The following is a 15327-nucleotide window of genomic DNA, read 5'->3' as shown; positions in this document are numbered from 1 at the left end:
GTTAAATTGTGAAGGGATGGACTGTGAATGAAGTGCTAAGTGAATAGATATAGTGACCTCCCTGCTTACAAGCACCCATGTTTGTTTGTTTTTAAGCACCCATGTACTTTTAACTGACCCACACCTGGAAGTTACCAGAGAAAGAGTATTTCCTGTGCAGTCATATTCTTCTGCTATGGGCGAGATGCTGACTGGCCTCTTTCTCTTCTGTTCATTTTTCTCAAGATCTGCAATAGGAATAAAGTTAGTTCAGGAAAACTCACAAAGGTTTTTTAAATGCAAAGCTTATAGCTGTAACGTACAATGAGAAGAATCCCATAAAGCAGTGAGAATAGGTAGGTGACCTCAAAGTGCAAGTTGAAATTTCACCTCAGTATTAGTTAAGCAGGTTTCTCTTGGGCTACATGCCTTTAAAATATTTTGTTTCCCCCCCTGGGTTACCTTAACTTTATATTGTTTCTAGGAGAGAATATATTCCCAGTTACATCCTAGCTTTTAAATTTTTACTCATGATGAACTACTGTTAACACACAAAACAATCTGGATACATTTCCCAGACTGATACTGAGTAAAGGGAGTCATGCATAAAAGAATACATAAAACATGGTTCCGTGTATATGAAGGTCAAGAACAGAAAAAAACCTAATCTCCGGTGACAGAAATGAGAGTACTGGTTACCTTTAGTAGGGTAGTACTGGCTAGAAAGGGATATAAGGGAGCCTTCTGGGAGTATTACATTCTAGATTTTGATCTGATAGTTTCATATTATATACTAAGCACAGTTAAGATTTGGTGGCTCAGTCGGTTAAGCATCTGACTTCGACTAGGTAATGATTTTGTGGTTCGTGAGTTCGAGCCCTGTGTCAGGCTCTGTGCTGACAGCTCAGAGCCTGGAGCCTGCTTCAGATTCTGTGTCTCCCTTTCTCTCTGCCCCTCCCCTGCTCGTGTTCTGTCTCTATCAAAAGTAAACATTAAAAAAACAAAAAAAATTGTATACTTTACTAAATACAAGCTGTTGCTAAAAAATGTTCCTTTCATACATACAGTGTAGGCTGTCCATTGAGAAGATGATATTCTTATGATTTTAAAAGTACTATTTAGGATATTGGGGAAATCCAGGAGTATTCATAGAAGAAAATAAAATCACTCAACCCCACTACCTAAGGGTTACTGCTGTTGACATTTGATGTCTCTCCTTTTGACTTTTTTCTGTGTCCATCTTTAATATGAATTCTACAACTTTGTGTTCTGCCCCACCCATTTCCTTCCACTTAATGTTAGCATATCATTGTTGAGACTGCCTTTTTAAAGGTATGGTAAGGTATCACAAGCTTCAGTCTCAAAAGTCAAGTTAACTAGACAGAAAAGGGCTGGTTCACTTCTCTGAGGTTAGACTCGACCCAACATTGGTTTTATACATTTGCCTGGTAATGCTTTTTAAGCCCTAAACACTCAGGGGTCAGGGCTAAGAAAAACCTCTGTGCAGACAGCAGAAGGGATATTGGAAGCTTTATTAAAAGGATGCCAGGAGGCCTCTAGACATTCACAGCTTGGAGTGAGCAGGCAAAATGTAGATCAGAAACAAAGCTGCCAAATCTTTACTTTTTGCGTGGGAGAGAACACCTATCTTATGTGACCGTAATTACGTTTTGTTAAATTTATGAGAATATTTGTGTTGAATCTTGATTTTTTCATAGCAGTGTTTATTCATGGGTTACTTTCCTTGTGTGTGTGTTCCAGACCCCTGTAAAAGAGCCCAACAGTGAGAATGTAGATATCAGCAGTGGAGGAGGCGTGACAGGCTGGAAGAGCAAATGTTGCTGAACATCCTCCTGTTCCGTCAGTTGCCATCCACCACCCTGTTGGCTCCTCTTGCTGCAAAATAAACCACTCTGTCCATTTTTAACTCGAAACAGATACTTTTGTTCCTCATCTTAATTATCCAGTCCACCTATTTTATTTGTTCTTTCATCTGTGACTGCTTGCTGACTTTATAATTTTCTTCCAAAAAAAAAAAATGTATAGAAAAATCATGTCTGTGACTTCATTTTTAAATGTACTTGCTCAGCTCACCACTGCATTTCAGTTGTATTATAGTCCAGTTCTTCTTATCAACATTAAAACCTATAGCAATCATTTCAACTCTATTCTGCAAATTGTATAAGAATAAAAGTTAGAATTAACAATTTTATTTTGTACAACAGTGGAATTTTCTGTCATGGATAATGTGCTTGAGTCCCTATAATCTATAGACATGTGATAGCAAAAGAAACAAAAGCCAGGAAAACACTCATTTTCGCCTTGAATATGTAAATGGGATTAATTTTGTCCTGTGCCTTATGTGGAAAGGAACCGCTTTGGTTTTTTTGTTTTGTTTTGTGTTTTGTTTTGTTTTGTTTTGTTTTGGTTTGGTTTTGGTGGAAGCATGTGCAGGAGACATACATATCATCCAAACATAAACCATTCAGATGTTTGTGGTTTGCTTGGCTATAATTTTCAAAGTAGTTAACTGAGGACAAAGGGTAATGCAGAAATGATAGCTTTGGTTTGCTGAGTCTTAATTTCAAGTGGCCTTGATACTTCAAACTGTTCCTGCCACCAGTTCTTCTGTCTGGCCACTTTCTCCTCGCTGTCTTCCTGCATGCTGCTTTATTTGCTCCCCCACCCCCCACCACCACCCGATGGTATGAGTTATTTCAAAATGAAAGGGGCAAACTAGTAGGTTTTTCAAGTTTAACATAAAGTACTGATTTAACTTGCTAAGTAAACTGAAAGAGAAATTCTAACTGCCTACTACTATCTAATGTCTTTCCCTCATTTTCTCTTTCCCCTAAAACTTCTGCCCCAGGTTCCTTCATCAGCTCTTTTACTTCATGCTCCTCTTCCCTCTCTGTTCCCTTTCTATCCATTGAGTTTATGAAATGGAAGAGTTAATTGCATGCACTAGTGTTTGGAGGGTGTTGTGGTTTGTCTTTCTAATTAGGTGTATAGCCTATTCACTTTCCTAGAATAAATCTCTTAACCTAAATTTGAAGAGTCTCCATTTTGGCAACTCCTCTAGCAGTTTGGTAGCCCAGTAAAAGTTATGTTTTTTGTTTTGTTTTTTTTTGTTTGTTTGTTTGTTTGTTTGGTTTTCTTTTTTTTTAAGGTGGGAAGGAGGAGTGAAATTTATTAACATGTTTGCCAAATATACTGAGATTTGGCCTTTGAAGAACACTTTTTCAGTGTTAAGTTGTCTTTACCTTAAGATTAGAAGTACTTTAGAGTATTATTAATTTGAAGTCCTATCTTCACATCCCTTTGGAAAACTTGTATTACCATGGATTTGGGAAAAGGACAACAAAAGGCTTTTCATGTACAGATCAGATCTCCGGCTGTCTCTAACCCTGTCCTTTTTCACTTCGTTTTTCTAGTTTCGCTTCATTGCTTATCATCAGGATAGGGTAAGTTAAGTTTGCCACGCTGCTAGCATCCTAAGATGATACCTTTGTTGAAATAATTGTGAATAGCATGATTCATTTCTAGCAGAGGCTGAGTTTAGGACAGCAGCTTCCATTGAAAAGTCTTTCTGTGTCGTGGGTAGCATTTTAATGCCCTCTTGGCTCACATCACCAACATAGGGACGTATCTGCTCTGAACATCCATGAATTTTTCAGATAGTGCCCTAAAAACAATTTTATATGCCTCACTGGTGGTTGTTCTTAGGTTTTTTCCTTCACTTGACTTTATCATTGTTTACTAGGAAAAGCAGCATTGCCAAATAGTCCCTAATTTTCCACTAAAAATAATAATGAAATGAGGTTAAGCTTCTCGAAAAGTTATAGGTTAAACCTACTGTCGTTAGATTAATTTTAATGTATGTGTTGCTTTCCTTTATCTGGAATGTGGCAATAGCTTTTTTATTTTTTAAACCCTCTTTAATCCTTATTCAATTCAGTGACTTAAGGTTTGAGAGCTAAACACTGGGATTTTTGGGTAACAGACTGACAGTTTTGTTGTTTGCATAATTATAATCGGCATTGTACATAGAAAGGATATGGCTACCTTTTGTTAAATCTGCACTTTCTAAATATCAAAAAAAAAAAGGGAAATGGAGTATAAATCAATTTTTGTATAACCTGTTTGAAACATGAGTTTTATTTGCTTAATATTAGGGCTTTGCCCCTTTTTCTGTAAGTCTCTTGGGATCCTGTGTAGAAGCTGTTCTCATTAAACACCAAACAGTTAAGTCCATTCTCTGGTACTAGCTACAAATTCGGTTTCATATTCTACTTAACAATTTAAATAAACTGAAATATTTCTAGATGGTCTACTTCTGTTCATATAAAAACAAAACTTGATTTCCAACTGTGTGGCTTGGTTTTCATTTATTCATGGAGTTGGAGGATTACTTCTGAAAACAATGCAAAATAGCAAATTGAGTATCAGAGGGGCAGAAAGTTCAAGAACTACCTTTGGTAAGAAACTGCTTAAAAAACGGAACTCTCTGGGGCACTAAAGCAGCATCGTCCTGGTGTCCAAAGAGACGCCACGGTCATAGGGTCATGGTCCCTCTGCGGCTGACAGCGCTGGACTCTGCCGAAGGTCAGCTGCCCCCGAACGCAGCAGACTCCCCGGGGGCACCGCGGTGGGCTCCTGCGCTGGAGGGCCGAGCACTTGCTGTGGCAGTGACCATCCTCTTGTCCGAAAAAAAGTATTTCCTTTTTCGTGAACCATCAGCAACAGCTTTGTTTTATAGAGAGAAAACACTTGATCCCGTATTAGGGTGTTATTAGTAGAGATAAATGTTGACGAGATGATCTCTGCTGGCAGGGTAATGAGTAGTTTTCTCCTACTGTGATGTTGATAGGAGCCCCCGGGAGTGTTTTTAATGCTTCCCCATTCACTCCAACTGTCTCTGTTTTGTACGTCTAGGATGAGGCCCACGATTCTCTTTTTGATATTGGTATGGGAAGATAGAACACGGTCTCTGCCCTTAAGTGTATGATTTTGTTTAGAAAGCAAAAGCAGTAATGAGGTAAGCAGATGTAAGAGCCAACTAGGGGCGCCTGGCTGGCTCAGTCGGTGGAGCACGCAGCTCTTGATCTCGGGGGCGTCATGAGTTGAAGCCCCACATTGGGTATAGAGCTTACCCAATTAGATGTGATTCAGGTTTGAAGTGCTGTATTGTATTTAAAACTTTTTTTTTTCAACGTTTATTTATTTTTGGGACAGAGAGAGACAGAGCATGAATGGGGGAGGGACAGAGAGAGAGGGAGACACAGAATCGGAAACAGGCTCCAGGCTCTGAGCCATCAGCCCACAGCCTGACGCGGGGCTCGAAGTCACGGACCGTGAGATCGTGACCTGGCTGAAGTCGGATGCTTAACCGACTGCGCCACCCAGGCGCCCCTATTTAAAACTTTAAAAAATTTTTTTTTATTTATTATTTTTGAGAGAGAGACACAGCAAAGCAGGGAAGGGTCAGAGAGAGAGAGGGAGAAACAGAATCGGCAGCAGGCTCCAGGCTCTGAGCTCTCAGGACAAAGCCCAACGCGGGGCTCGAACCCACAGACCGTGAGATCATGACCTGAGCTGTAGTCGGCTGCCCAGCCGACTGAGCCACCCAGGCGCCCCAAGTGCTGTATTAATATTTAAGAGCAAGTTCAGTTGGTGGGTAATAGTTGGGGTGGCTTTTGAGGGAATAGGGAATAGGGACATGAATTGGTTCTTAAGTAAGTGAATTAAGGGGGAGGGGAAGGAGGGTCCACAAGTAAATTTGTAACAGGCTTTGCTTACGTGAGAAACCAGAAGCCCAACCGGTCGATGATTGGCAGTGGGAATCCTGGTAAGCTCTCGGAAGTGGCAAGAGAGAAGTGTGTCTGAGGAAAACAAGTCTGGAGGTGTTGGAAACGGAGAAAAAGCAGGAGGGTCCTAGAGATTGATCACCTAGGAAGTTAGGTGAATTGAGATTTGAATAGGACCAGGCTAAAATGATGGCAGAGGGCAATGCAGCGTTTTCAGTTCCAGTAGGTGAAAGGGAAAGAATATTTCTTGCCTACTAAGGAGCCTGATAGATACTGTGACACAGTTCTATATTCTTTGGGTTATGTCCACAACTACCTGGTGAAATGGTATCCATTTTACAAAATAAAACCTCTCAGATTAAGTCGTACGGTTGCACATCCAGTTGGTGCTGGAGTTGGGTTTGGAAAACAAGCGTGATGCCAGTGCTCCTTCTTTTCATCTTCACTTTACCAGTTTCTCAGGACAAGAGTCTTAGGGTTTGGTTATAGTGATTATAATGGGAGTGATCAACATGTGCCAGAGCCCACAGAGTGCTGGAGTGTAGTCTTAACCTAGTTCTTAAAAAACAATTTTATTTACTTAATCTCTACACCCAACACGGGGCTCGAACTCACAACCCTGGGATTAAGAGACGCGTGCTCTTCTGACAGCCAGCCGGGTGCCCCAGGTCTTACCGAGCTAATGTTAACCATTGAGCCTAACCTTGACACTTTTCTCATAGAGTAAAGCCCTTGTTAGTTTAAACCTATATTCCCCCTTGCCACCCTACCAATTTTATGTTTCCTCCTCCTTCCAGACGTCTTTTGCCTGAAGGTCAACAATAAGGCAGTTGCTTTTCACATTTCTCTTAATTGGCTAAGGGTAGACTTTGAGAGGGACCTGGGTTGCTTATGAATTGCTACCACAAGTAATGGTGAAATAAAATACAGGAGAGGGGAAGGAAGGTAGCTGGATATAGTTTTTGCCAAATTCTTAGGTGGATTTGAGATCGTTTGTAACAAATGACTAGTACGGTATAACTTCATATAAGATTAAGTCATACAAGCTTTTCTGGGACACTGAATTTAGGTCTGAGATTTCCAGCACGGAGGTAAAAAGGTGTGTAGTCTTGTTACATCTTAAAGAGAATGGTTGCTAAGGAAAAAATCTCTGGCACAAAATTCAGAAATTCCCGCCATTAAGGTTCAGTGGCCTACAAGTGAAAACGTCTCCAATGCAAGTTCCTAAAATGCATAAATTTGCTTGTGTACTTCTACCCTTTTTGAGAATTTCCATAAAACAGTAAATTAAAACCAGTGGTGGCATTTGTAGCTTTCTGGTGATTTGACTTACTGTTTATTTAAAGGTTCTTCAAGAGAGGGTAATTCATGTTCTCATTTGATTCAGAAATGGGCTCAGTTCGTCCTTTGACTGAAGCTAGAGAGTAGTCAATCCAAGATTGCGCTCTCCCGTGACTGCTTGAAGTGCAGGGTCTTCGTGTTCGGTGAGAACGGTCCATTTACTTTCGACCGGATGTGCAGGTAGCAGAGTGGATATTGCTTTGAACACATGATCGGACTCCAAGGAGAGGCCGTCCACCCGTGCCTCTTCCGAAGTGCTTCAGGTATTCCGTTAAAGCCTCTTCAGTTTCACGTTGGCAATTACAGAAACCACTTAGGTCTGGCAGATTTTGGAGGCGGATGCTGCAGCGAGCAGTGCCTGTGAGGTGAAGGCACCGACTTTCTCCGGGCGAGCTGTGGGATGAGATCGAGCTCCGGAGTGACTGTAGGTCGCCGTGCTGCGGCTGGGCGCCTTTCTCTGTGGCGCCTCCCACGGGCCGCCGGGCCGCCGGGCCGCCGCTTGAACAGCCGAGCGAGGGCTGCGCCCTCCTCCCATTCCGCGTCATCAGCACAGTCCTCTCTCCCCGCTCCCTCCCTCCTCCCATCCGCTCTCTCCTTCCTCCCATCCCGCGTCAACACAGGCCATGCGCTCTGCTTTCTAACAGGCCGATGAAGTATTTCCTAGGAAAGAAATGTTTGAAGAGAACTGTGTAAAGAATAAATTCCTAGGACAGGGATCATTTTTCTGCTTTCAGCCCGAGGTCCCTCGTGTAGGAGGTTACATTCCTATTTTCTTATTAATCACTCAGCTTTGAGACCTCAGCCGCTGCCTGCCCTTCCTCTCCCCGTCACCGCGTACTGTTCAGTCTCTCCCACTGCCCCCCCCCCCCCATTACTGCCCGCCTTCCCCTTCATACTCCCACTGCTCTAGTTTTGGTGCTCGGTCCTCTCTTCTGGACACTGCACCACTTTCCGGGCCCAACACCCCGTGTTGGCCTACCTCTCACACACCCCTTGTCCATCTTGCACGCATCAGAAGTTCACCTTCTGAATCCCCCTGCTCAAGAATCTCCAGTGGCCCAGTTGCCTACACCAAGGATGTGTCCTGTGCTTTGATCACAGTTTGTCACCATCCAAGCTTCCGGGGAAATAAAACGGTGAGTTGACCTAATCCGGCAGTTGAAGACCTTCTCCAGGCCCCAACCCATGTTACAGCCTTAACTGTCAACCAAAGTGCTACACAAATGTACTTAGCTCTTTGGAGGCTTCAAAACAGGTCAGGTGACAAATCCTTGCCTCTGCCATCCCTTTGCTTAATTAAGACCCCTCCGTATCCGTTTTGGTTCTTTGCTGAGAACGGTAAAAACCAGTGTGGCTTTACTTACACGATGGAGGACATTTGTTACGAGGTTGTTAAAGGTGCATTTTTATAAGAAGGTGGTAGCAGTGGCATAATTTTCCATTTTCCACAAAGGCCGCCATAAAAACACAGCACGTAGGACAGCAAAACCCACGAACGATGTATACAGCCAAAGTAGTTGATGACGTTCCCCCATAAGCCTCCAAATCTGACAGAAACGGGAGCTGCATAATAACATCTGCGCAGAAGAAAACGGGGAAGAAATGGGGCATCTGATGGATCGAAGAACTCCAAGATAACCAGCAAGTGCTTGGAAACTCTGCCAACCAGTGTTGGAGCCGTAGCTGACACTCACATGGGCTTGCACCCTCCAACAGCAAATGCAGGGAATCTTCTATAAACCGAGGGCTACCACAGACTGGGCCCTCAGAAGTTCCTTTTTCCCACTAAAAAAAACCAGAGTTTTGTGAAGAAATGGCAGAGTCCATGTTTGTGACAGGAAATGTGTAAGATGAACCAGAAAATGTCATACCAGAGAAGTTCTGAAAATCTAAGCGATGAAGTTTTAGGGTGATGGGGGGTGGGGGGTTAGTTCCGGAGCCGATGGCCAAGAAAGAATTCTTGAAGATGTCTTTGGTGCAAAAAGGTGATTTTATTAAAGCACGGGGACCGGACCCGTGGGCAGGAATTGCTACACTGCGGTTGTGACAGGTCACTCATTACATACCCTCGGGTTGGGCGGGGGTCAGGGATGGAGTAAGTCTCTAAGGTATTTTGGAAGCAAGGTTTCCAGGACCTAGAGGGGTGAGCTGTGCTAAGAAAATGCCATTTATTACCATTTAGCAAAACCTCAGTCATGAGACCCTTCAGGTGTATATCAGGGGCCATAAGCGTGGAGTATGATTGCCAACATATATCTTGGGGCAGTTGAGATAACGGAAGTTTCCAAAGGAATTTTTATATGTTAAGGTAGACTTGCAGGTTCCGGGGGGGGGGGGGGGGGGGTGGTCAGCCAAGATTCTCTTTGGCCACTAACAGTGTCATCATGCAGGCAAGCTGAGCTCGTAGAAGGTGGTCACTCTGCCAGTTTCAAGGGCTTGTCAGTGGACTGTAGACAGCAAGGGAATTTAATGTTTCATTTGCCTTAGTTTCCCACATCATCGTGGCAAGCACTTACGCCCCTTTCCTTTGTTCTTGGGTAGCCAGGAGTGCCCGGGGAATATCACACAGATCCCACCTGGGGTGGGGGACAGGACGGGGCGGGGTTTGCTGTGAACTGCACTTGGCTCTCGGCCTGCCCCACGCTCCCTCATCATAAGGATGTATGGCTTGGATGCCAGCTTGAAGAAGCCCACTCTGGCCAGAGAGAGGACATTTCAAACACATCAAATACTGTTAAATCTGTGTTTCCATAATGATGTAATACACATGTACGTGCACACACGCCCCTAATTGGTCGCTACTGGAGGTTGCTTGGGAAACAGCGCTCTCCTCCCGACCACACCTCTCCCTGGTAAAGAAAACAATCAAGAATTTACCTTGATTTCCCCATGCATACTATATCACTGGGTGACTAAAAGAGTGAAGGGGCCAAAATAAGCCACTGTGGCCTAAAAATTATTTTGAACTTAAAAGTATCTGAGTTTCTGAAATCCCTTATCTGCCTAAAAACATAGCTTCCCAAAAGAACTCACTTGTCACTAAGGAGCAACTCAGCTTTTGGACAGATTTGTATCACATCCAAATACATCGTCGCAGGACTATTTTACCCCCTGTCCTCCTAAGGGATCATTTATCTTTCCAAAAAGTCACTTAAGTGCCCCTTCTCCCCCTCCCCCCATAAGAAGTCATTTGTCCCCTTAGAAGTGCCTCTCTGCCCTTCCCTATCCTGCATTAAAGTGGTATATAAACCCCAAATTCTAAGAGACACATTCTTCCGTGAACGCACAGATACATAGTGAATAAAAATCTGCTTTTCTCTTGCTAATGTGTCTTTTGGTTGAGTTTGCAAGTTTCCAAACAACTGCCCCTAGGAGGACAGAGAACATTTTTCTTCTCAATAAATAGTAAACAAGGTGAAGTTAGTCTACAGAGAAGTATTCCACCAAAGAAGAGAGAAGCAACAGAATTTTACTGTTTTGAAACTGCTAATCAATTAATGGATCTAGGAATGACTAATGGCTAACATCACAAAGGGAGATTCAACAAAACAGAGACAGACAGACATGTACTTCTGACCATTAACAGAGTGCTTCCTGTGATGAGGCCATACCAAAAAATCTCAAGCCTCAGATCAAACCTTTGGTTTGGATGCAACTGCCAGTTTCTAGGAAATCTGAGGACGGAGGAACACACTGAACTGCATCAATCAACAAAATCCAGACCGGTAAATTTTACAAGACAACTGATCCAGTCTCTTCAAACCATTAAATTTCAGTGGGGGCAGAGAGAGAGAGAGAGATTCTAAGTGAATCAAAGACTGAAAGGGGAAAAGAAAAGACAAAACTAAACTATAAGGTGTTTAGGGAACCACAGAAGTTATATACTATAAAGAAAATTAATGAAATGATTACTCTAAAAGTCGGGACAGGGATATTCTTAGCAGGGAGCGAGGAGTTATAAGTGAGTTTCGGGGACAGCAAAATCTTCTAGCATGGGTGTTTATAAGGGTGTTTGCCTTGTAGCAACTCATTAACCCATGCATTTGTTTTCTGGTGTTTTAAAGTGTATATTATATTTAATCATAAAGCCTCCGTGTGGGTTTAAACTTACAGTGGGTAGCCCCCAATCTCTGGGACCACAGAAGCAACTTCAGAGGCTGTGCAGCCCAGTCCCCTGCTCAAAATCAGGCTGAGCAGAATTGGTCTGCTAAGGTCTGACAGTTCCTGCTGCTGCACATCGTGCCCCAGGAATTGTCACCGCTGCCTCTGGGAACAATGTAGCTGCCAACACTGCCAGAATCCTGGCTGAGGTCAATACCGTGCAGCCTCCACTCCTTTCAGTGGCTCTTGCTGCAAAATCTGAGATGGTTAAGTTGGTTGGTGAAGCCCAAAGTGCACACTTGTGCCCCCCGATGTTTGGGAAGTGGGGGAAAGGGTATCTCTTGATTTTAGCTTCAGTAGTGTGGGGGTGGGCTCTGACTCTAGGTGTGTGGGTGGGGGGGTTTCAGGTGCTGGGTAGAAAGAGTGACAAATGTCCCCCACATCAGTGATGTTCACACCTTACTCTGCATTAGAATCACCTGGGAAGTGCTTTTTTTTTTTTTTTTAATTTTTTAATGCTTATTTTTTAGAGAGAGAGGCAGAGTGCCAGTGGGGGAAGAGCAGACAGAGAGGGAGACAGAGTCTGAAGCAGGCTCCAGGCTCCGAGCTGTCAGCACAGATCCCAAGGCGGAGCTCGAACTCACAAACTGCGAGAGCGTGACTTGAGCCGAAGTCGGACGCTTAACTGACTGGGCCACCCAGGTGCCCCTGGGAAGTGCTTTTAAAAATACCAATGCCAAAGTCACACCCTAGCCCAATTAACACAGTATCTCTCAGGTGAGACTGGAGTGTTAGTAGTTTTTTGTTCAAGAACCAGTGCCTCCAGCCTTGCTGTTCCTTCAGGTAGGCCACACCGGAATCACCTGGGAGCCTGGGAGAAATGCCGAATCTCAGCACACACAATCTTACTGAGTTACAATCTGCGTCTAAACAAAAGCCCTAGGCGCAGCAGATTCCAATTTGAGAAGGGTTGACTTCCACTGTTCTTCCAGAGCCAGCCCAAATCCCACCAGCAAGGGCACCCGCTCCTGAGCAGGGAAGGGGCTTCTGCTTCTCCGTACTGAGAGGAGCCCTTGTGACCTACCTTCCCCCGGGGCAGACTTCCTTGGTTGCAGTTCACTGTCTCCTGTTGGCTCATTACCAGACTGTAAACTCTGCAGGGCGGGGACCCTGTCTTGTCCCCTTCATGTCTTCACAACACTTCGCACACTGCGGCAAGAGCTCAGGACGTGGGGTAAGTGAACCGGCGACTTTTACTTCTGTTTCTTTCAGGCCACCTCATTCCGCAGGGACTGCACTGGCCTCCTCGTTCCTACGGCCACCTTCATGCACTCACATTTGTATTACAATTTGAAGGCAACTCTGAATATGACTTTAAGAGAATTTTAAAATTCAAGCCTAGGGTCTTTTCCGACTGACCACCTCCGGATATAGGACAGATTGGTTGATTCCTGTGGATCTCCATTACCTTGTCTCTAAAAGCGGGTGGACCAGAAAGTAATCTGAGACTCCTTTCCGCAGAAAGATCCTAGATTGCTGGTTCCCCTCTGCTGGATTTAACCAAGATTCACAGTACTTTTAACTCTTGCCGGTTGGCTGGGGTAGTGCGGAGAAACTAGAAATTAAATGTAGAGTCCCCGCGCCACCTTGTGACCATTTCTGGGAACTGCATGTCTCCATTGTGTCCGTGAGAAATTTTCCCAGAGCCCGTCAGTGTGAGATCCCGTCTTGTCGAATTTATGGTAAACATAGCCACACAAAATTAAGTGGGAGATGCAGACTTCCAGTTATGGAATAAATAAGTCATGGGAATGAAAGGTACAGCTTAGGGAATATAGTCAATGATATTATAACAGTGTCGCATGGTGACAGATGGGAGCTACACACCCGTGGTGAGCACAGCATAAGTATAGACTTCTCGAATCACCATGTTGTGCACCTGAAACTAATGTAACACTTTGTGTCATTTGTACCCAAATTTAGAAAATATATTCAAAGGCAAGTGACATCTGTGAGGATTAAAAGTTTTATTTATGCAAATATTGAACTAAGTCTTCTAAAAATGAGAGATGGGGAACAGAGCTAAAATGTCCTAGAGCAGAAGTTACAACCTCAATGTTTTCAGAGAAGAATGCCAAAAAAGAGTGAGATTTGCCCTGAATCCCCAATTCCAGGATTTAGGAGCACCGGGTACCATTGAGATGTCAGGCATGTGGCCATAGATGGAACGGGACAGGTAGAGAGTCTGTATAAGAAATAATGGGGGGCATCTGGCTGGCTTGGTCGGTAGCATGTGCGACACTTGACCTCGGGATTCTGAGTTCGAGTCCCATGTTGGGCGCAGAGATTACTTAAAAGAATAAAGTATATGTATTTTTTCATGTTTGTTTATTTTTGATAGAGTGAGAGCCAGCAGGGGAGGGGCGGAGAGAGAGGGGGACAGAGCAGGCTCTGTGCTGACAGCAGAGAGCCCGACGCGGGGCTTGAACTCCCAAATGACCTGAGCCAAAGTCAGAAGCTCGACTGACTGCGCCACCTAGGTGCCCCCCCCATGAAATCTTTTTTTAAAAAAAGGAATAATGGGGTCCCCAGGTGTCCCTGATCATCCCTTGCAGCCGGGAAGCTGAAGGTTTATTATCTGCAGAAATGGAGTGACAGAGGTTCTGGACTCAAGGGCACCAGGCATAGGGAAAGGTGGGGATGAGGTGCAGGGTCAAAAGCAGGGCAGTGAACGGCTGCATCTTGAATGATGGGCTCCTCAGACTCTTGCCTTCTCGCCTCCATTCCCCCAGAATTTGGGGATGTCCAGGCAGAAGATGAGAAGATCTGCTCTGGGAAACCTGGCACAAGAGAATACTGCGCTTGGAGTCATACCACGTAAAAGGCCAGCTTGCTGTGGCTTATGCTGTGCTGAAGGTTTCCAGTCACCTAGTCGGACATACATGAAGTTTTCAATCTACCTGAAACATATATGAAATCGCTCAAACATACAGAAAAGTATAGAAAAATGAATAAAAATCCACGTACCCGATACCCAGACTTAACCGATACTTGCATTGAATCAGATATTCAGTTCTTCGTGGTGACATAAAAGAGAATAAAACAACCAACAGAGAGACAGAAAAAGGAAACAAAACAAAACAAAACCTGGAGAAAACCAAAGAAAAACCTCAAATGCACTTTAATGAATATCCTTGGATACAACATGATGTTGAATTCGTAAAGCAACTGTAGGATGCTGGGGTGCCTGGCTGACTCAGTCTGTAAGTGCGTGACTCTTGATCTCAGGGTTGTAAGATCCCTGTGTTGGGGGTAGAGGTTACTTAAATAAATAAATAAGAATAGGATGCTATATTTTAAATGTTTATCTATTTTGAGAGACAGAACAAGTGGGGAAGGGACAGAGAGAGAGGGAGAGAGAATCCCAAGTAGGCTCCGCCCTGCCAGCACAGAGCCCTACTCCTCCTCGAGGCTCGAACAACCAACCTACCTGTGCCGAAACCAAGAGTCAGATGCTTAACGGACTGAGCCACCCAGGTGCTTCAGGATGATATTTTAAAAAACAAAACAAAACGAAACAAAAACAATGAGAGAATTCACAAAAATAAAAATGGTCAACTGAAATAAAAGATTCAAGAGAAGAATTAGAAGGTGAAAATGAGGGAAATCTCCCAGAAAGTAAAACACACAAACTAGCAAAAGATGTGGGGGGGGGGGGCGTGGAGAGGGAAATGGAGACATGGAGACAGAAAAGTGGAAGAAATGGTAAGGAATTCAGAGGGCGAATCCAAAGGCCACAATCGGATTAATTGGAGGTCCAGAAAAAGAAAATAGGAAAACAGAAGGATGGTGATCATTGGAGAGAGAATGCAAGAAAACTGCCCCAAACTGAGAGATACTAGTCTCCAGATTGAAAGGGCCTGGCACAGAACGAAAAACTACCTGCACCAAGGAACGTCATCGTGGCATTTCAGAACCGCAAGGATAAAAGAAAAGATTAAGAAAAAATAAAAAGTATTGGGGGGGGGGGGAATACAAAGGATCAAGAACCTGAATGATATACGTTGTCCTAAAGTAATGCAGGCACCTAGGAAACAAT

At 43.9% G+C, this 15327-nt stretch overlaps 1 protein-coding gene across 1 annotated transcript in view; it reads left to right on the top strand.

The window, feature by feature from the left end:
* Positions 1-4303, top strand: part of RAB10 (RAB10, member RAS oncogene family) — a 78947-nt gene extending 74644 nt beyond the window's left edge. Inside the window, exon 6 of the mRNA XM_042933494.1 lies at positions 1741-4303. Within this exon, the coding sequence (XP_042789428.1) occupies positions 1741-1824 (84 nt within the window). The 3' untranslated portion in view covers positions 1825-4303. The remainder of the gene's footprint in view (positions 1-1740) is intronic.
* The last annotated feature ends 11024 nt before the right edge of the window (positions 4304-15327 follow it).

Source organism: Panthera leo, chromosome A3 (assembly GCF_018350215.1).
Source record: "Panthera leo isolate Ple1 chromosome A3, P.leo_Ple1_pat1.1, whole genome shotgun sequence".
Taxonomy (NCBI): domain Eukaryota; kingdom Metazoa; phylum Chordata; class Mammalia; order Carnivora; family Felidae; genus Panthera; species Panthera leo.
The sequence above is the reverse complement of the archived record's forward strand: the minus strand, read 5'-3'. Positions and strand labels throughout refer to the sequence as shown.